This window comes from Haemaphysalis longicornis, unplaced genomic scaffold (assembly GCF_048455015.1).
Source record: "Haemaphysalis longicornis isolate Haplotype H1 unplaced genomic scaffold, Haemaphysalis longicornis Haplotype H1 scaffold_5, whole genome shotgun sequence".
Classification (NCBI taxonomy): Eukaryota; Metazoa; Arthropoda; class Arachnida; order Ixodida; family Ixodidae; genus Haemaphysalis; species Haemaphysalis longicornis.
In genome coordinates this window covers 101,546,151-101,568,046 of record NW_027526385.1, presented here as the reverse complement: position 1 = coordinate 101,568,046, position 21,896 = coordinate 101,546,151, and the positions used below count along the sequence as shown (strand labels likewise).

Here is a 21,896-nt window from a genome sequence, read left to right as displayed (position 1 = left end):
TCGCACTTAAAAATCGGGTGCACCGTTTTTCTCTTGGGAAACCCCAGCAGACGACGGCCGCCGCAGCAAATGCTTATGGCGCATGCGGCAACTATCGCCGAGTTTTCGGCACTGCTCTGTTAGGGGGTGTGGATCCAAAGCACAGCCGAAGTTTCCCTGATATGGATACAAAATCTTACGTAACAAAACTGTTTTCTATCAAAAGAGATAATATATTTGACTGTTTCTCTGTCAAGGAAAACGGAGCATAACTATAACGTTCCGTATTTCGTTATATCTTTGGCAATACAATACCAATCAGTTCTTTGGCGTAACAGTAACCTAAGAGGGAAGTACAAGCTTTTCGGTCACAAAGAACCAAAAGCTTGAAATTTCTCCACAGTTCACCTAGTAAACTGGTGGGTCACGTGACTGAATTAACGAAAAAATAAGAAAACGTACTGTTTTATTCATTACAGCGCTTATTGAGGTCGAGTATGACGAATGAGTAAATCGGTGGCATCGGTACCACGCCGTTATCAGGCGTCGCGATTCGCGGCCCCTAGGCTGGGTTCAGACTGTTGTCGCAACTGTCGTAATAGCTTTACAGAATGAAGTCCTTTCACGTCTCAGCCAACCGACCTGCATGAAACGCCTTTTTGTTACGTCCATAGCGCACGATATGGCTGTTACGTCGGTATAGTCTAAACATAGCATTACACGTCATACAACCGATGGCCCAGGCCGCATTTTCGTTGTGATCACGCCATGAACTTGTAACATAGAAGCCGACAATATCACGGTGGTGGTGACGGCCGGGAAGGTGGCTGATAACGGAGCAAAGATTGCATTCCAGCAGACAGCTCAACTATGCTACTAAATGAGATTCGGATAAATAAATAGCAAAAAATATTGTGATATTCCTTAGCTCAAGGCCCGCCTTTCCTTCGCTTTTAGATCAACGTTAATTGATCGCCTTGTGGTGCTGAGGCCAATTTAAACCTGAACAACTGTGTTTCTTTTGCCGGCCTCAACCGCCGTCCTATATCTATGCCAAGTGTTTTTACATCCTTTATGCGCAATATTTGATAGCTTGGTTGTGAGCTTTAAAATCTAAGCGTCAAATTGCAGTGCACGTCATCATAGCTTTGCGTGCGTCGCTTCACTGATTGCTTACGTTTTCCTTGCGCGAAAAACTCGGCAAATTCACGGGGCAATTATGAAAATGAGAATAGGGCCTGAACACTACACGCATGTCCGGGGGCGCCCATGGGGGGGGACACAAGCAAAACATATCGGCCGCGTGAAACAGCGCGAAAAAGAAAACGAACGTGAATAGAAAAGCACCGACCGCCGCAGTCCTGCTACCGGTTAGTTTGTGCGTAGACTCCGCTCACATCGGGTTTTGGCAGCGGTCGTACTAATATGGCTACCAAGAAATGGCACATTGGAAGGCGTCGGGGTACTCTCTCCCAATCGTTTCCTATACGCAATCTTGCGCCGACTTTTTGGGAACCCGCTTTACATCCACCATACTCCGACCGAGCACTGACAAACTATTTCTTACACTGTGGCACTGATGCAGCGCTGACAATCTCCCGTGCTAAGACATATGAAGCACGGCTGTTTTCAAACTAACCCTGGTATTCTGAATCCTTCCTCTACTCAAGCCTCCAGTGGAGGAGACCCTTGAAATTGATTTCCCCATGCATGAGCATTTCGGAATCCTCCCCTCAGCCGAGTAGAGGGAGTAAATTGAGTGGAAGAGGGACACAGAATACGGTCCTGAATATATCCTGTGATGTCAACCTTCAGGTCGCCGCAGACAAAGTGCCAAACGTGAAAAATTGGGTGTGGGGTCACAAACCTGTCCGACCTCGTCGTCGGAAAAGTGAAGCTCACATGTGAGCTACTTCTTCATCTTGGCCACCTTGCCCAGCTTGAAGAGGTAGAGGACCATGCAGGCAGTAAATGACATTCGATTGGCTTTTCTTTTCGTATAGGTCGAACGGTTCCGGGAAGAAGTACTCGGGGAAGTTGATGGAGCGCATCGCCTTCAGCCAGCGGTTGATGTACGTGTGTCGGAAGCACCGGCCCTGCTCCCGGAGCACGCTCTTGTCGGCGTCGTAGATCTTGCGCAGGGGAACCTCGGCCGGTGCGAAGACGTGCGACAAGGTAGACGCCATTGCGCAGCGAGTCCTCGGGCCGCTTCGCCGACGGCAGCTCTTCCTCGATGAACGACGAGAGCCACAGCCGGGTCTCCTCCAGGTGGCACAGGTACAGGTAGTCCATCCGCGGCTGCCGCCTCTCGTCCATCTCGTCCGACGACGGCCGGAGCTCGTCGTACACGTCCTGCCCCGCCGACGACATGTTTCCACAATGTGCGCTCTGCGGTTCCGGCGGTGAAATTGCTGAGGGCACCGAGCGGTCAACTGAGAAGCAGGGCGTCGGGCCCTAGCGAAGCACACCTGAAAGGTGACTAAGAAATCTCTGACGCCGAGAGCGGCCGCAATTCACGAATAGAGGACAGCTCTCTTCCGCCCCCCTTTCTTGAATGATGTTGATTTTTGGTTGGTTGGAGCAAGAATTACCACGACGCGTGCCAACTCTGGGGGACTGGCCAGGCCAAATTGTGGTCTCATTTTTGAAGAAGCGTAAAAATAAGGCCGTATCTAGAGTGCCGTCCGACGGCATTATAAGCATTCCACTATATCGACGTCCACCAGCGTTTTGTTGCAAAATTGCCGCGTCTGGCAGTCCATCGCTGTATAACGTGAAACTAGGCAACCTTACCTAAACATAACATAAGATAACCTAACGCAAACAAAGAAGTCATTTAAAACACCAAAACTAACCTAAGGCATAAAAATTACACCTCAAATAAATAATGAAAATAAAAGCAACCGCTGCAAGAGCCGGTCTCGTACCACCGACTTTGGGATCAAGAAGCTAAGACGGGTCCTCTACACTACAACGCCAGACTCTTCGGCTGGTGCTAGCCCTGCGTTAAATATTCGAATGTCGTCGGACGGCACTCTAGCCATGCCTGCAACGATCAGCTAGAGTGCCGTCGGACGGCACTCTAGACACTGTGTAAAAATAAAGGTGAACTTCGAAGTGAGAAAATTGTGGTGAAGGCGATGGCGACGTTTTGAGAGCCTACCAACTGCTGTAACAATAGACAGGTGAACGTTCAGAAATAAACATGATTTTGTTTGTGGCTAGAACTACCAGTCTAATTTTTGCCAAAAAGCAGCACTGTCCAGGGCTTGACAATGGTTATTTTAGTCAAAAGAGAGAAAAAGTTATTACTAGGCAGCCCCTCACTGACCAATCCCCATTAGATGGTAACGAGCCACTTTTCTGCCATCACCTCCACTACACCGCTACGTTCATTAAGAAGACCACCTTGTCCCAATAAGAACAAGGCTGCGTCTAAAGCGCCTTCAGACGGTACTATAAGCACCCCACTAAAGCGACGTCCACCAACCTTTCGGTGAAAAAATGCCGTGCCTGGAACTACTTCGCCCTCCATTTATATATAACTAAACGAAGAAAACTAAAATTACCTATCGAAGAGAAAAAAACCTATTTGAAACACTTAAAACTTGAGACATACCTGAGAAAATAAACATTTTTATTATAGCTAAAGATGTAATGAAAAGTACGCTAGGAACCGGGCTCGAGTGTCGGCGGACGGCGCTTTAGCCGTGGTTCCAGCGCTTGGCTGAAGTGCCGCCGGGAGGCACGACAGACACTGCGTGAGCACGATGCCAATGTTGTCGCAACCTTCAGACATATTTGAGATGAAGCAATGGGAACCCCACCTACTCTCTGGGTACTGCTCGGCGACATTACAGAATCTTGTCTGACGCCTGCATAACAACACAATGCCGAGATACACGACACGGCGATTGTAACGGGGGCCCATAGTTTTATTGCGTCCTTTGAATGCTAACGTGCCGTTTATTTTCCCTGAGTTAAAACAATGCTTTGTAGGCTGTAATCGGAGCTGAGTGAGGCACCGAATGCATGTTTGTACAGTCAACCGCCCCTTTTAATAGTTTCATAAAAACTACACGTAAAAGTAAAAGTGAAATGTGAGTACGAATCCACTTCCACCGGGGCTCAAAGTGCAGTGCCTCTGAGCCACCGGGAAGGGGTAGTGAAACAACCTCAAAAATGGCGTCGGTCCCTTTTATTTGCAATTTTTGGCCTAAGACAGGCGGGCACAGGCGGCATTGGGCTGCGTCGGGTGAAGCAGGCCGACCTGCGAAGAAATAGCAATTTATTAGTGAACGTTGCGCGTTTCTCTTACGCAAAGTCCGACAAACGAAAGCTAGCAAGGCTATTTGCAAGGTTCTCCCCAAATCTGCCCGACATTGGCGAATAGTGGTCTTAAAGACCTAAGCTTCGCCCAGTCATCATCATCATCACCAGCCTATCTACGCCCACTGCCTCTCCCGTTAATGTCCAATTATCCCGGTCCTGTGTTAACTGCGACCAATTTCTCCCCGCAAACTTCTTCAACTCATCTGCCCATCTAGCCACGCTTGCCTTCTCTAGGGATCAACTCTGTTACCCTTAATGACCAACGGTTATCTTTCCTTGGCATTACATGCCCTGCCCACGTCCATGTCTCATTAATTTCTACTAATATGTCTTTAACACGCGTTTATTACCTGACCCAGTCCGCTCTCTTCTTTTCCGTTAATGTTGCACCTATCATCTTCTGTTTTATTGCTCGCTGAGTCGCCCTCAATTTAAGTAGAACACTCTTAGTGAGCCCCCAAGTTTCTTTCTGGCCCGTAGGTGAGTACCGGTAAGATGCAGCTGTCGTACACTTTCTTCTTCAGGGACAATGGTAGACTGGCATTTATTACCTGCACCGCGGTGGTGCAGCGGTAGCGTAGAGGTAGAGCATCCGCCTCACTTGCAGAAGTACCGTGGTCTCGGTGCCGCACAATTCCCACCGGATTAAAAAACATCCGCGTGTTGATGGAATTGCAGAATGAGGTTTGGGCTACGACCTGATTGCGGTGACCATTGCCGTTAACGCACTCCCTCACCAGAGCAGGATAAGCCACCCTGGTGTAGTAATGGGCACAACCTCCCATGAATACGTCAATTAACCTCGCTGAGTACTACAAACATAATCAAGACCCAGCGTGGCGATGGAGAGTGCGCCCCGCTGCTCCAGGCACGCACGAGATTCGTGCTCGCACAGCCAAGGCGACAGCAGCTATTGGGCGAAATGCACCGTGTCGGCAGTGTGGAGCCCAGAATTAGACGATAGAGCATGTGCTCCGCGAATTACCAAAGCTGAACGACCGAACATCAAGCGACGACGTTAGCCGACAGCCTGGCATTCACGGACACCACAGAAGCGAAAGATCAGCAAGCCTCGCACACCATATGATGACTGCGTCGTCTGGAGCGACACTGCCAAAGTTTCAAAAACGTCTCCACCCGGAGCACATCCTGCATGATCAGCAGCTGGGGAGATAAGTGGACCGCCCTCCGGGCCCGTTGGGAGCCTCACTTTCTGCCGCAACCGGATCGGCCTGCCCCGAGTCGAAAGGGATCAGGGCCACGGACTAACTAACTTTCCACTCGGGATTGAAACGTGCCCTGTAGCAGCGACAATGCGTCCAGCGCGCTCGAAAAGTCAATCGCGCTTCGCCTCAATCCGGATATCAAAGTGTCCGTGTGACGAAGTGGATTCTAAATAATGCTGCTCTCTCCGCTCGCCCTCAATCGTTGCGCAGTATACATTGCCGCGTCGGCAACAAATGCCTCCGTTGGTAGACCCCGCCGCCCTTAGCGAAGTGCGAATTAATCGCTAGCCCGAGATCGTGCCTACCTGGACGCCTGGAAGGGTGCTACTAGGTGCTACCGTCTCCGACAGCACTTCCTGCGCCGCGGGGGGCGCCGCTGCTCTTCAGGCTCGGATTCATCGCTGCTTTCGGGCGCCTCATTACCGCCGTGCTCTTCGCTGGGAAAGCAATACCAGCAATACCAATACCTCATTAAGGCAGTATTCACAAAGGCAGTTGGCGCGGCGTCGGGCACGAGAAAGGCGCCAATCGCAGCTCGTAGCAAGGTAGCAAGAGAAGGATTTCGGACACTAACCGGTAATGGCGCTGCGCCGTCCAGCGGTAGAACACCGTCCGGCAGCTTGGAAACGGGCATGCCCGAACGCCCCCCATGATGAGGAGATGCGTGATAAGGTTGTGTGCCTCATCAGGCCTGCGCGAAGAAAAACAGAGCCGATAGAGATCAGCCCCCCAGAAATCACAATCATATCACGAGACACGGTGAAACGAGCAAAAAACTACCGGTGACTTGGGACGGAGCCCTTTCTGCAGTAGCCGCAGCCTTTTCCCCGGAGGGTCCCATCCTCATGGTACGTGCATGACACGCAGGTGAGGTGCTGGCGGCTACAGATGACAGCGTTGAGCGAGGGCTTGTGGCACCTGGCACACGACAACCTGAAACAACACCACAGGAAAGTGAATTACAAACGCAATTAAATAACGCCCCGCATCCCGGGGACTTCGCTCACCTAATTTCTTTCGTCGTACGGCTGCTTTCGCCCATAGCTGATTTTTTTAGTACGGCTGACCGTTGAGCCGCGCTCCACGCCTCGGGCTCCTGCCCGACTGCTAAGACTCGCCTGCTCCGCCTGGGCCGACGCTATGATGGCGGCAATAGGGGCGACCGGCAATATATATCCTCTGTCACCACCATTCCTCCGCGCTTCAAAAAGTTCGGCAGCAAGTAGTGCGGTAACTGGACCCGGGTTTCTTTAAAAACCCAAAGCATTCAGAGACCGGAGACAAGACGCAGTTTACGCACCCCGATGATTTATTGTGCTCTAAAAGTAATTGGGGACTGAAAAGAGCGTCCGCTTGTATCCCGCACCGAGAATCGAACCCGCAACTTTCGCGTGCCACGCGTCTATATGACTGCACTAATAAAACTATAATAGGAACAGTCTCCAGCGTGCGGGGACGACATCGCTTTCGGCACGCAGCGTGCATCGACCGCCGCCGCCAGGGGCGATGGTGCGCAGGCTTCTTTCTTAGGCGTTGTTCTTTCTTAGGCGGGTTGGACTGTTACAGTCCATAAGTAACAGTCCATTGAGATTCAGAAGCATCCGCGCACGATATAAAGCTGACGGTGTACCGCGGGTAGCATAACTGAGGTGCCTGCAACGACCACGTCTCATCACATCCAGGCCCGCAGTTCTCGCGCTCGACATTGGAGCCGCAGTGCGGAAAACAGAGATCGCATTCAGCCGCTCACAATCTTTCCTAGCTTCTGAATGCTTCTGGAAACAGAGAAAATGCGACAAGATCACAATGCTGGGCCAGACGCGTACGTAGTTTCGCTGCGCCATGACAGCTAGGAAACGCTGCGGTAGCGCCACCTGGCGGTGTCGACGCCGCCGCTCGGGAGACTTCCCTGATTCTAGCGATTCCAGTTCACTCTACTACACTGTTCTAGGATATGGTTCGGGGAACACTGTATCCCTCCGCCACGCCAATCGAGGAGTAACGTTAGCAGCGCCCCTAAACTGTTGGCTCCACGTTTGACCTCTGTTTAATGCATACAGGGCCAATTAATATTAAATATTAAGGGACTATGTGCTATGAACCACTCTTCATTTTCTGCCGATGCCGTACTGCCGTCATTGAGAAAGAAGTACGCACTTTGCGCGGCTAATCCCCTGCCGTCGTTATAGGAATCGGCTACGTGGTACGCGCGAGCTCGGGGGCACTTGAAAATGAGATGCGTGCGCGCCTCGACTAGGCCTGGTCCTCAGCGGAACTTCCAACATATTTCTCCCTGAGATATTTCGGTGTTCGACACTTCGGTGTTCGACGCTGTTCACGGCGCTGCTGTTTGCGTATAGGCGTTTCCTAGTCAGCACAGCCAAGCGACGCATGGCGCCACCTAGGGGAATCTTTGAAGCTATGTCCACGTGCCGCTTCGTCTCGTAGTGAAGTAGTTCCGCTCCTGCCAAGCAAACATCCTCCCCTGGATTCAAATCCCTTTACCGCTACTTTTTTTTTTTTTCATTTTCAAGGGTTTGTCATATCTGAATATTAACATTTGTTATCACGCATATAATCTATTTATGACATCTTTATGCATTATAAATGGGATTTCGGGTATTTTATTTGCCTTTTGGTCAATTTCAGCTACTGCTTCTTGTACGTTTTTGCGGGATTTCACCTTTTAGGTTGGTTTAGGCTATTTCTGTTGAATATTTTTCTACACCGTGGTTTTCAACCATTCAGGCCCGTTTTGGCTATTATTTATTTCACTTCAGGTGGTCTTGTATGCTTTAGGTACGTTTACGCTGTGATATAACCCCCTTAAGGAAGCTCATGTGACGGCTGGCTGTACTGACCAAGAAACGCATATACGCCTCCCGGTTGGTGGCGTCATAACGCGGAGCTTTGTCGCTTGAACTTGGTTTCGGTCAGCTGACAGTGCAGCACAATCGGAAATGTGTTTCCAAGGTTTGCCAGTAAAGTGCAGTTCCATGTGCTCTGGACGTGTAGTCCCTTTCGTGTAATAAACCACGTATTACGCTTGCTCGCTGACTGGGGCTCGGGTAGGTCCGAACCGAGCGGCTCCACGCAAGCCAGAGGCGAGTACTGTACCCGGTCAGTTAATGTTGGCGGGCTGATTTCTTGTCCATGTGATCGGAACGACACGAAAGGGGATGAGAATAAAACTTTTGAGAGCCGAGGCCCAGGAACGGCGTTTATTGTGAAACGTTCTAGGCGAGAGAACGCCCAGCACACGATGATGATGATCACGTACATAGAGGATTTAGAAACACTGCCGCATAGGCTGGGGCTGATGTGTATGTACATATAAAGACGAAGTGTCGGAATTGTCCTCCGGAATTCTCCATCGCCGTGAGTGTGGTAAAAACGTTCACACTACAAAAATTTTCAAGAACTCAAAGAACCGGTGCTACATCGCTTTTAATTGAGTGAACTGCAATTTCAGATAACAGTTGTTGCATCAACTTAATGCAGATACGGGTGTGGTTGGGGTGATTTAAATGTACGGGGTCGGCAAAGGATGGGCACCACCAAACAAGGCGTGCAAGGCCCGATGCAGTAGTGGTATGGGAGTAAGGGCATTGGGGGAAGGCGTGACCAGGGTTGTTCCATTTGAGATGTGTTTCGGTATTGTGGGCGGCATAATTGCGAGAGATTAGGTAATGAAGATTTCCCTTGAGCGGGGTAGTAATAGGCAGGCCACTGAGGTAGCCAGCAGGAGTTTGCTCTTTTAGGCGCTGCGTCGGTCTCTTTCGATGCGCCACATTCGCTGCTGCCGTAATGGTGTGTAGTGCTGCTGTGCATAGAAGTGTCAAGTGCTGCCCTTCTGGAAGTGCAGCTTGGGTTCCCGCGACCCACGCGGCTAATGCGTGTCCCATGGTGCCTGACGACTCTCTTGATGTCCGCTTGGGCTTCCGTTTCCTGAATGATGGTGGAGGAAGAGGCACAGCTTGCTCCAGGGTACCAGTTGGTCTCTGTGAGGATTCAGTGGACAGTCCCCCAAGAATAATGGGATGACGAGGCATTGAGAAAGAATAGAAGACGAAGAAGAAGAGGACGAAACTACAACAGCAACAAGAACGTTGAAGTTACCGCCAAGAAATTGACCATTCGCAGAACGACGCGACGGAAACGCGCCATGCAGCGGCGAATGGGGCAACTACCCGTGAAGCTGAAACAGCACAGACTGCCGCGACGGCCGGGAGAAAGAACGTAAAGGGACAGACAGCCGATTTGCGTCAACGATATATTCTTATCCCAAACGAAAGGGCATCACTTAAAACACGTTCATCCGAAATGCTCTTGCTGATAGAGCCGTAAAACTTTCCGAATCTCGATTTTCAGGTCTACCAGCCGTACGGTGTCGCGTCAAAAGGAATGCTGACAACAATGACAGTTCACGAACCGTGCGGCAACGCACTTTTGCCTCCACGTGAGATTAAAAGAGGTATTTTAAAAACTTTTCCCTACAGGGCCAGGCGGCTCGGACTCTACGACGGCCAGTATCCATCCTCTTCCACCCTGCTTCACCGACATCTTACCCCACTACTGCCACGCTCGCCGAAAATATCCTCCGCCCCACCCTACCCTGTCCGTCGAAGAATCACGAATCTGGCGCAGACTACAAACTGGCACATACTGTAACTCCACCATCCTCTCCCACATCTCCCCCTCACGCTTCGAGTACAACTGCCCGGACTGTCAAGTTCCAGCCACCACTGCCCACCTCGTCTTCCTGTGCCCTCAACACCCTGTTCCTCTCCCTTCCCCTACCCCCGAGCAGCGGGAATGCGCGTTGACCAGCTCAGACCTACAGGAGCAGCTCAGCCTGATCCAGCGGGCCACGCGAGCAGCGGCGGCGCGCGGCCTCCAGAACTGAGGACGCCACCCACCGTTTTTTTTTTTTTTTTCAATAAACGTTTTGCCTCATCCTCCTCCCCGCCTAAAACAGCAATCTTCCCTATTCCTTCATGCGATTTTCTATTCTTTCATGCGTTGTCCTCAACCAACATGCGCAGCGACGCCGGCACCACGACAGCGGACGATTACGGCTACCACCGCATGGCGGCCACGCAACGTCCTCGCCATGTCAGCGCTGGCGGCCGGCATAGGCCAGTCATTAACTCTACGGCTAGTCCAGTAGGGACGCGCAGGGCACTAACCTTAAAGGTACCCTATGTACGACTTGATAGAAATGGTAGCAGTTTGAGCTGTGTACTGTTTGCTTTGTTGAGGCGTCGTTGGGCAGGAGGGCAGGCGTCCAACCATCAGCGCCTGAAGCTTGTCTACATAAAGTTTATCCACTTCACTCCACTGTGTGGAATTGTGTCACTTCACTGCTGGTGTGCTTAGGGATTTTCTTCGTGTAATTAAATGTGTTTTATTAAACACGCCCTCTGGTGGATCTCTCTGGACCGCTCGAGACATTCCATGTGACAGTGCGTGCTTTGGTAAGCCGCTGACTCTGCGGGAAGTCGCGCGTTCTACCACCTAAGTGGTTCTTGTATGACTCTGTTGAGGTGGTAAGCCAGTGAACCGTACGGGAGAGAGAGAGAGAGAGAGAGAGAGAGAGAGAGAGAGAGATGAAACTTTATTCTGCAGCTCAAGTCCCAGCCGCGGAGTTGCGAGTCCTCGGAGGGAGGGGGTGCCCACGGGAGGGTGCTCACTGTGACGACCATGGCCATAGTCGGGACGACTTCCTGCGACGCTCCACCGTGTTCATTAAGCAGTCGGCGGATTTCGCGCATGCCATTCCTGTTTCAATGTTTTGAGGCAGAGCTGTTTAAGCTTGAGCGTGGTTCGAGGGCGTTGGAAAAATATAAAAATTTCACCATCTTCCGGTAGGGGAACCCAGAGTAGTATGCGAAGCAGCCATGGGGTCGACTCAAGTTCCCGTTAGTTCTCAGTTCGATTGCGGGCTTGCGGAAGGAGAATGAGGGGAGCGGAGCGCGCGCGCGTCATTTATACCGCGGGGCTACTACAGTGGCGCCCCCAGCGGAGTATGCAGCGGCTACCGTCGCGTCTCTACCCCTAAGCTGCTTCGCATTATTAGAGTGAAGTAGAATACATGGCATTATCGCGCGCGGAGCCGCAGGTGTTGCCATTCGTTGCGCAATTCCGGAGAGGCGCGGTGCATTGGAGAGGAGAGGAGGAATGCCGGAGAGGAGAGGAGGAATGCCGGAGAGGAGAGGAGTGTCGGAGAGAAGAGGAATGCCTCGCATACTATATTCCCCTACGGGAAGATGACGACGGTGGTTGAACGCGAAGGTACCTCGTGATGGATTCTTTGGTTGGCCAATCCCTAGGGGCATCCTGCTACAATCATCATCAGCGGTGCCTGGCCAGGCATGCGCGGTGGGGATGCGGACGGCGGACAACAACGACAAGGGAGGGAGGGACACAGCCCCGAGCATGAGATGCTTCGCATCTAAAAGAAATAAAGCCTCCCCTGCACCGAGGCGCCTGCCAGAATTTTCGCGTAGTGACTTTACCAAAACAACACCGACAGCATGAAAGCGTCCTCCTGTGAGGAGCGCCCGGCCTCGTGCAGACTTGGGCCACGTGATGAGCTCCCTCCTTCGTCGTCATCATCTAATACACGACACAGAGAGAGAGAGAGAATAAACGTTATTAGCAAAAAAAATGTGCAGTGGTGTCCTCATTTCAGGAGTCCATTGTGCCAGCTGCGACGGCCCTTTCAAACAACCGAAACTGGTCATCCGGACTGCAACAAAGAAGTTATCACAAAAAAGCTTTGCGTTGAACTATCGTCGTCGGGGTGCGTGATCTTTTTTTTTCGGGTTTGAGCTGTGGACTTAGCTGAGCCAGAGTTAGCTCAAGGCTACATACGCGAGGGAAAAAGAAACGTGCACTCACGACAATGTTGAGGCCTTTCATCCGAATATGCCTCCTGGACACGCAGGGCCGTGTATTTTGTATCTTAACAGGCTTTTTTTGCGAGAGATTGCCCTACGGCATAAGGAAAAGTCTTGTGTACAGCACTACACCCGGAATGTGCAAAAATCAAGAAGAGAGCGATGCTGGGGCCCCCATATCCCGCGCTTGAGATATGGGGGTCTCCCAGAATGGAGCACTGTGCCTCGGAGGTTGTGGGGACCAGGTTCTTACGGCGGCCTAGCTCGATTCTCGAGATTCGGCCGCAAGGCTCGCTCCGCTGAACACCGTCACGGATCGTCAACTTGGCGTAGCGGCAGCGAACAGCAAGGAACACAGGACACAGAATTCGCCCACTCCGACGTTTATTGCACTGCAATAAAGGATGTCGGGTGCGTCACTATCCACCGCGAAGACCACCTTAGCCAGGACGGGAGAAACAGGCGCGAGGGCGGACAAAGGGGCCAAAAAGGAGCAAGTCGTACTTACGTCCGCTCCCGATGATGGCAGGTATCCAAAGAGGCTCGCTCTCCTTCGGCCGCCCTGGACCAGGCCGCCGGAACCTCCGGAGAAACCGGTCACGTGAGGGGGTCGGCCGCTCCCCCGCCGTCATCCTCTCGCGGCGGGGGGACGCGCGGGCCGCGGGGGGAGAGGGACCTCCCCCTCTCGCCTCCGCGGCGAGCCGAGAGAGAGATAGGGAAGATGGCGGACCTCCGTAATTCCCACAAGGTGTTGCGTTCGGGCGTCTCTAAGACCAGGGAAAGTCCACAGCAGGTGTTCAACGTCAGCTTCTCATGCGGGAAGCACACAGAAGGGGCAAGTGTTCACAAACGGCGCGTGATAACGAGCAGGCCAGGCGTAGGTAAGTGCTGGGGATGGCGCTATTTATTTATTTATTTACTCATTTATTTATTTAGGAATACTGCAGGCCAATTCTTTGGCCCTGGCAGGAGGGGCATTACATAAACAATGATAAACAATATTAATTCAAAAAGTATCACAGTGGACTACGCTAGTACAATGGGCAGACATAATGCTAACAAAAATAGGTAACAGAGTCATCGTCAACACTGAGAATATAAGAACGTAAACTTAGTAAAATGCAGAACACAAAACGCACAAACCATAACCTAATTAACAAACAAAACAATGGAAGAATAAGAAAACAGCATAAAATGTAACAGCACCTAATTACCACAAAATAGACCTTATGCAAAAGTGCCGCCATCTACCGGAAGAAAAACGAAACGAGCACGCGACGCCATGTTGGCGGATGGCGGTCGCGGGATTGCTTGGCACGGAGCGTGTGAGGGGCCTTATGGGCTTGGCGGTCCTTTTATATTCAAATTGAAGGGCAGAAAAATGAGCGACGAGTGATCTGTGGACCTTTCTCTGTTGCCCACATTTGCGAGCGGCTTCGTAAATACGCATTCTGCATCGAAAAAGCAGTCAGGGAGGCACCGGCAGACACGCTTTTGGAGGCTGTTGCGTTTCTACTCTTTTTTATATTTTTTGACTTCGAGAACGCAAACATTGAAACTACATCCGTGTTGGTTCGCATCCTGCGGGTTTCTCAGGAGGTCATTTTTGAAACGATTCGAGCCGATGCGGGCTGCCAAATGGGGGAGGGAGGGGGGGAACTCCGCGATACGCTAAGGATCCTCTGGGACGCCGAGAAACCTGCAAAAAATTAAAAAAAAAAACCGTAATAAAATAAGTTTTTTTAACAGCGGAGCTGTTGTAGCTGGTCGTAATGTGTGGCGTGTAACGCGTTAAACATTGTCAATATATTACCAATAAATTGCAAATGAATACTTAAATTACCAATAAATTGCCGAGCGCTGGTGAGCGCGTGCCTCGCGGCGACCGCCGAGTGTCCCCGGCACACGCAAAGGCTTTAGCAAAAAAAAAACTGCGAAAACCTTAAAGAGCGAGAAAAGAGCGAGAAAATTTATTACGCGCTCGTGAGCGCGTGCCTCGCGGCGGCCGCTGCGCGTCCCCTGCTCGCGCCCTGGACGACAAAACTTGGTGCACACTACCGCTTACAAAATTCCGCTCGAAATTTTTGCTCTTGGGAAAATAGGCTACGGTCGAACAGCAGGTGACGAGTGGTAAATGACCGATACACGGGTTACTACGTACGTTACTTGCGCTCTTCATGCCGCTACGTGAAGGTTGCAACTCTTGCGGATCCCTTATTTCCTGTAACGTTTGGCAAACCAAAGAATGCGTAGTACTTCCATAAAAGCCCACCGAACGTCCAGAATAAAAAGAAAACACGGGCGCTCAAAGCACGAACGGCAGACTCAAAACTCATCCCACACGATAAAGTACGAGCTGACCGATGCAGTGCGCCAGCAGGCAGGAGTGCTCGGTGTCAAATACAGGGCTAGCAAATAGCTCACTTTGGGAGCTTTTTAGTCCTGCAGATATTATTCGTTTCGTGACTATGCATGCGATCTCGCTATAATATTACTGCGCGAAGGGAAGTCGACACTGTTGCGAGTTGTAACGACCGCAGTCTGCTGGTAGCGGGGCCGGTCGCCGTCGCTCCGTCGAGCCAGGACTAGGGGAGAGCTTAGAGCAAACTCAACAGGTTTATTTACATTTTTACCGCGAGTTGTCGAGATGAAGACAGATTACAGATCTCCGGCGAGCCGCAGCACGCCCTTTTTGTTGACCCCCGATCCCTAGTTACCTAGGTTAGGGATCCCCATACAAAACAATGCGGACCAATGGTGATGTGTAAGTTCCTCGCTGTGAAGCACCGCCCTCGGGTAGGAACACACCTTTCAGGTATGTCGGCAGATGCAAAGCACACACACACACACACACACACCCTTGCCACTCGTTAGGAGCCTGTAGTAGAGGGGAAGAACGGAAGACGCGCGGGCGCCGCGTATCCTTTTGGTGTCTGCCGCGCGCTGCGTTCCCACGGTGGGGTTCTCCTCGCACGTATTTTCCAGAGAGCCTAACAGCACAGATTATCAAGGTTCGTGGAATCACTCCGGGAAGAGTCAATGGGTTGACCATTGCCACTGCCTTTTCGGTGTGCTCCTGCCGCCACTGGGGTCCCATTGTCCGGTCGTCGCCGTTGGGGCTTTCACGCGCACACGCGTTCCGTTGCTTAGACAGGGGGAAAAACGGCGGCTCCTTAATCCCTTTGGGGCAACAACACTCAACACCGCTCAAAAGCCGCTGTCAATCAGTGGCCGCGGCCGCGACGTGTCGGCCTCCTTTCGTTTCCGTCGACAAGCGGTGGGGTGGTCGACCGGCGGGCGACTGACCCACGCAAACATGGCGCCAGTGAGTCATAACAGCTCCTCCGCCGACGGGAAGATCTCGGACGTCGTGTAGTATCAGCTGCTCGACGGGAGAGATCACTGTAGCAGCATTCTTCCAGCACCATTGAAACCACAAAGACCAACCTCCCCGAACCAGCAAGCGCCGGCAATGAATTTTCGGCAACCAGGCTGCTCTTTCAAAGGTGCTACAATGCACCTACGCTTTTCAATTTTTTCATATGGCAACCACACTAATACTCTTGCTCACAGCTAAAAGCTTAGACTGAGTTACTCAAAACACTACTCAAAACCATTACTGAAAACGTTCCTCAACTGAAAACAAAAGAAAGCGAAAGAAAAGCTAGAAGGCTCCGCTTAATGTGTCAACATTGGCGTTGGCTGAACCCTTCTTATACTTCACAGTGAAGTTAAGCTCCTGAAGCGCAAGGCTCCAGCGTAGTAGTCGCGGATTCTTTCCCGACATTTGCGATAGCCACGTCAGTGGGCAGTGGTCAGTGACGAAGGCAAAAGAAGTTCCGTAAAGGTAGCAGGCCAATTTTTGGGTGGCCCACACAATGCAGGTACGTTCTTTTTCTGACGCACTGTAGGCCTCCTCGCGAACCGAGAGTTTCCTGCTGGCGTACAGCACAGGGTTCTCGTTCCCGTTCTCATCCTCCTGGCAGAGTACTACTCCTAAGCCTCTGTTGCGGGCATCGCATTGCACAGTAAAGGGACGATCATAGTTCGGTGCATGCCGTACGGGCGAGCTAACAAGAGCCGTTTTGAGGCCTTGGAAAGCCCCCTCCATTTCTGGTTGCGGGAATTCGCTAACCGCCTCTACTTTCAACTCGTCAGGTCGCCTCTTGCCCTGCCCTACCACGTGCCCTAGGTACCGTACTTCGTCGCGAGCTAGCTGGCAGTTAGCCGGCTTCGCTGTCAGTCCAGCGTGTGTCAAACGTCTAAGGACATCGCTAAGATGGTACAGGTGGTCTTCCCATGTATTGTAGTACATAGCAAGGTCGACTAAGTAGGGAACAGCGTATTCTTCAGCCCCCAGCAGAACTCGGTTCATCAGCCTTATCCCGCACTTCTCCGGGAAGCCCGCAGTCAGAACGCTGCTGAACACTGAACCCTGGTAGCACTGTATCTCCTTAGGTAAGGCCACTCTAGAAAAAATAGACAGTAGTGCGTGGACTACTTCTACCGAGCTCTGCTCCTTCATTGGGATCGCCTCTGGAAATTTCGCTGGTGGACAAACAGCGGTAAGCAAATACCGGTAGCCTGATTTTGTCGCTGGGAGTGGTCCCACAACGTCTATTACCAGCCGGCGAAAAGGCTCCGAAATGAGCTGAACAAGCTTAAATGGTGCCTTTCCCTTCTCGTGCGGTTTTCCCACTCTCTGGCAGGTGCCACACGCTCTTACGTGGGTCTCAACTTCTTTGAAGCATCCTGGCCAATAAAACTCCGTTAGGAGCCTATCTTTGGTCTTCCGAGCTCCTAAATGCCCCGACCAACCAACTCCGTGACAGAGATCAACAATGTCATGCCGATACTTAGCCGGAACTACAATCTGGTCAAACGTGCGACCTTTTGCATTCCGGTAGTGGCGATACAAGATGCCATTTTTGACGGGAAAACTAACATTCTTCCTCGCCACCCCTTCCTTGCCGGTGTTCCAAATCTCCTTAAGGCTGGGATCGCTTTTCTGCTGCTCGATGAGCTCGTCTCTTGTCACTTTCCCCAGTACATTGCCTAGTGATTTTGATACAGGCAACACGAGCAGCCCCTCTTCCGATTCCCCTTCAGCTATATCAGCGCTAGTCTCCTCTACTGTCCCCTCTCTCTTTTTTTCAGTAGGTGACGGGATAGTAGACTCCGCTGTGCTGACTCCAGCTGTTGTTGCTGTACGTTCGGTGAAACTCGGTTCTTTCCGCCCTAGTTCGGCTGCTAACACGCGTGCTTTAGCTCTAGTCAAGGGTTGGACGGTTCCCTCGTGACAAAGTTTCCTTTGTTCTCTAAGCAGACGGTCGGTCCGATTCGAGAACAAATCGGGGTACTGCGAGGGAAGCTTCTCTGACACCGCCGCTTCCGTCTCTACTTCTCCGAACGGCCCAGTGATGACTACTCGAGCTACCGGGAGACAAATGCTCCCATCTTCCAAAAAAGGTTTAATCCATGCAGACTTGCCGTTGTAGTCTGCTTGTGCCACATAGTCAGGGTGCACCAGATCAATGGTTGCCCCACTGTCTCGTAAGACGCGGCATGGCTTTCCGTTCACTGTTAGGTTAAAAAGGTACAGACTAAGTAGCTCCTCGCTAGTAGCAGAGTCACAAGTATAGGAAAAGGCTGGCCTGCGCCTACGACAGCCTATGGCAATGTGACCGACCTCCTTGCATTTGTAGCAGATAGGTGGTTGCCGCGCGTCAAAAGGACTCTTTTTGGAAGAAGTCTCCAAAGCCTTTCCCTTCTGTTTGTTTTGTGATCCTTGACTACTTTCAGCGAAGTCCGCCTTTTTCTGTGCCGTTATACCTGCGCCAGCCCCCTGCTTCGCCGTCCAAGGTTTTCCTTTATCTCCCGCTTTTGCGGGAGGAACGTCGTCCCTTTCTCCCCGGCGTGACGCGTACTCATCAGCCAAGTCGGCAGCTGCCTGCACTGTTACTACTCCGGCCCTATCTTGGATCCAGAGCTTCATTGGCTCGGAAAGCTTAGAAAAAAACTGTTCGAGAGCCACTACTTCAAGAGCCTTTTCGAAGTTGCCAAAAGCGCTGGCTCCCTTCATCCATTCTACCAAGTTGACCTTCAATCGTAGGCAAACTCTGAATACGTGCTGCCCTGCTTCTTTGTCAGATTGCGAAACCGCTGCCGGAACGCATCTGACGAAAGTCGGAACCTCTTTAGAAGGCTATCCTTCACTTTGTCATAATTGTCCGCATCCTCCACCGGAAGCCGCGCGATCACATCCGCTGCTTCACATGGCAGCAAACTTAACAAGTTTCGAGCCCATGTGCTACGGCCAAGCTTCACTTTTTCACAGGTTCTCTCGAAGTTCACAAGAAAGAGGCCCACATCTTGCCCTACTTTGAAGGGTTGCATTAGCTTAGATAAATCACAAAGATTTTGTCTTCCTGCTACCTCTACTCCTTGAACCTCAGCCATCTTCCTCACTTCCACTTCCAGGCGCAGCTGTTCTACTTCCAGTTCTTTTTGCTTTAGCTGGCACTTCTGTTGCTTTAGCTGGCACTCCTGTTGCTCCCGCTTTTGCTCGCGCTCCTGTTCCTGTTGCTTTTGAATCTCATTCCACGTTTCTGTAATATCTTCACTGGTGAGATTCAAGCCCTCGATAGCGCGAACAATTTCGTCCTTCTTCATCCCCGAATCTACTTCCGCTCCCAGCTCCTCCCCCAGAATCAGCAGCTGATTCTTCAACAAACACTTCCAATCCATGACAGAGAACTAGTGTGGTGTGGCTCACTCTCTACCCAGAAGTTCCGGAAACAACTGCTTCTGTGGTAGCCTCTACCAGCGAAAAGATTGCACTTCTATCTTATCAGCCTGGCAACCAAAAAACCGAAGCCAGCACTCACCAGTTCACAGCTGTCAGTCTCCGTGATCTCGGCGTGTTGTTCATTCTCCGTCCTCCAGGCTCAGATCCAACCACTTGCCATCCAGTTGTTGCGAGTTGTAGCGACCGCAGTCTGCTGGTAGCGGGGCCGGTCGCCGTCACTCCGTCGAGCCAGGACTAGGGGAGAGCTTAGAGCAAACTCAACCGGTTTATTTACATTTTTACCGCGAGTTGTCGAGATGAAGACAGATGACAGATCTCCGGCGAGCCGCAGCACGCCCTTTTTGTTGACCCCCGATCCCTAGTTCCCTAGGTTAGGGATCCCCATACAAAACAATGCGGACCAATGGTGATGTGTAAGTTCCTCGCTGTGAAGCACCGCCCTCGGGTAGGAACACGCCTTTCAGGTATGTCGGCAGATGCAAAGCACACACACCCTTGCCACTCGTCAGGAGCCTGTAGTAGAGGGGAAGAACGGAAGACGCGCGGGCGCCGCGTATCCTTTTGGTGTCTGCCGCGCGCTGCGTTCCCACGGTGGGGTTCTCCTCGCACATATTTTCCAGAGAGCCTAACAGCACAGATTATCAAGGTTCGTGGAATCACTCCGGGAAGAGTCAATGGGTTGACCATTGCCACTGCCTTTTCGGTGTGCTCCTGCCGCCACTGGGGTCCCATTGTCCGGTCGTCGCCGTTGGGGCTTTCACGCGCACACGCGTTCCGTTGCTTAGACAGGGGGAAGAACGGCGGCTCCTTAATCCCTTTGGGGCAACAACACTCAACACCGCTCAAAAGCCGCTGTCAATCAGTGGCCGCGGCCGCGTCGTGTCGGCCTCCTTTCGTTTCCGTCGACAAGCGGTGGGGTGGTCGACCGGCGGGCGACTGACCCACGCAAACATGGCGCCAGTGAGTCATAACAGCTACCGACGGGCGACTGACCCGCGCAAACATGGCGCCTGTGAGTCATAACAACACCCACAAGCGACTTCACGCAGTGCTCAAATCATTTTTTCATTGAGAAATAAAAAAACAGATGTGTAGGCTATTTCCGTGGTCGTCCTCATATCATCTTTGTGCACAGCAAGTTACACGGCAGTATTTAAGCAGCTTGGACAACGATAAACGCCGACGTGCGCGTCGCTAACCCCGGTATGTATACTGCGGTATCCGGAGATCCGGGAATCCCCCAACATGGCGGAAGCGCACGCGGTTCCCGCAAGAGGGCGCCAGTTTTTGCATAAGGTATATAGCATGCACCGACAAAACTGCGGCTTCTACTCGAAGCCTCCGCAGCCCGACCTCCTCCCAACGAGCGAACCTATTGGGATTGGGAAGGTCAGTTCCACGCTGTGGAAGTAAAGCACGCGTAGCGTGAAGGAGGGTTTCCTTTTCCACCAGAAGTCATTCTATGGTGGATACTGGAAGTAGTGGTAGTGGCCGTGGGAGGTCTCTGTGGCAGGCGCGATCCGCCGCTGTGTGGGCAGGACGCATGTCCCGGCAAATCTACAAAACGCGGACATGGCATGGATAAGCGTGCATAACCGCTTGAATGCGCGCGGCTAGGCTTCTACAACGCTCAACGCGACGCAAATACCGAATCACTGCCATTGAGTCAGTATGAAGTTCCAGCTTGTCTTCACTAGGCAATGTCGATGCAAGCGCATCCAGACCATCCCGAATGGCAGGCAGGAAGTTCTGGTAGCAGGCTTGGGAGTGCCCGGAATGTCTCGTACGTGCAGCTTTGATTTAGGGCAGGGTAAGGGGGACACGTCAAGCCCGTGGTGACGAAGCAGTCGTATGCCCCGGCGTCCACAAAAGCCTGGACGACCAGCGGTTGCGTCGCGGGCGCCCAGTAAGGGACATGAAGGACGGAGTCTGGAGGCTCGTAAAGGCCAGAGATACAGACTGTGGGCTTAACGGGGGCTACGTGGGGTCCAGGGTGTTTCCCCACGCCCGGAAATGACCAATCCAAAATGCTCCAGAGAGGTTCGCGGCGTCCACGAGGCAGACGCCGCGACGGGTTCGACTCACCGACACAGACGACGACAGGCTCCAAGGGGCCAGGACGAACCGGGGGGTTTATTGGCCGAGTGGTACAGTGCATAATAACGCCAAGACCGGATTAAGAACTACACTGTACCGACGCTCGTCCTACGGCGTCGCCCAACGGGTGACCATGGCCGAGGTTGCACGTGGGCCGCTCGCAAGGTGGTAAGAGACCTACCCTAGCGTCACTAAATAAAGGCTTTTATTTATTTATTTATTTACCCTCAGGGCCGGAAGGCATTACAGAGGGGAGTGGTTACAATCTACAATACAAACATAATAAAAAAGCAGTCAGTTACAATATAAACGCAAATAAAGCAATCAGTTTGTTATATAAAGATACATTCAGTTCAAGTAAATAAACAATTCAGGTAAATAACAAAAGCAGTCAGATATAATACAAACGCAAATAAAGCAATCAGTTTGTTATGTAAAGATTAGTTCACCTTATTATACAATGATAGGTAGGGTATCGTGAAAAAAATGGTTATCAGTAATCGATACAACTTCTGCAGGAAGGTGGTTCCAGTCTCGTGATGTACGGGGTAT

General features: G+C 51.7%; 2 protein-coding genes across 2 annotated transcripts; both read right to left on the bottom strand.

Annotated features, from left to right (window-relative positions):
* Positions 1–1,877: 1,877 nt before the first annotated feature.
* LOC144139841 (ras GTPase-activating-like protein IQGAP2) lies at positions 1,878–2,349 on the bottom strand. Its single transcript, XM_077672088.1, has 2 exons — positions 2,161–2,349; positions 1,878–2,111 (listed from the first exon to the last, which is right to left on the bottom strand). Exons 1-2 carry the CDS (start codon positions 2,347–2,349, stop codon positions 1,878–1,880), a joined length of 423 nt encoding a protein of 140 aa, XP_077528214.1.
* Positions 2,350–4,205: 1,856 nt separating this feature from the next.
* LOC144139345 (uncharacterized) lies at positions 4,206–6,641 on the bottom strand. The gene is made up of 5 exons (XM_077671720.1): positions 6,545–6,641; positions 6,318–6,470; positions 6,112–6,228; positions 5,843–5,974; positions 4,206–4,249 (listed from the first exon to the last, which is right to left on the bottom strand). The coding sequence occupies exons 1-4, from the start codon at positions 6,577–6,579 to the stop codon at positions 5,872–5,874; spliced, it is 408 nt and encodes a 135-aa protein (XP_077527846.1). The 5' UTR covers positions 6,580–6,641; the 3' UTR covers positions 4,206–4,249; positions 5,843–5,871.
* Between the last annotated feature and the right edge of the window lie 15,255 nt (positions 6,642–21,896).

Coding starts and splice junctions, on each gene's coding strand:
- LOC144139841 (XM_077672088.1), bottom strand. CDS start 2,349: ATGTCGTCGGCGGGGCAGGACGTGTACGACGAGCTCCGGCCGTCGTCG. Junction 2,112..2,160: donor AGGACTCGCTGCGCAATGGC/GTCTACCTTGTC, acceptor CCCCTGCGCAAG/ATCTACGACGCCGACAAGAG.
- LOC144139345 (XM_077671720.1), bottom strand. CDS start 6,579: ATGGGCGAAAGCAGCCGTACGACGAAAGAAATTAG. Junction 6,471..6,544: donor CGTACGACGAAAGAAATTAG/GTGAGCGAAGTC, acceptor GTGTTGTTTCAG/GTTGTCGTGTGCCAGGTGCC. Junction 6,229..6,317: donor GGCTCCGTCCCAAGTCACCG/GTAGTTTTTTGC, acceptor TTCTTCGCGCAG/GCCTGATGAGGCACACAACC.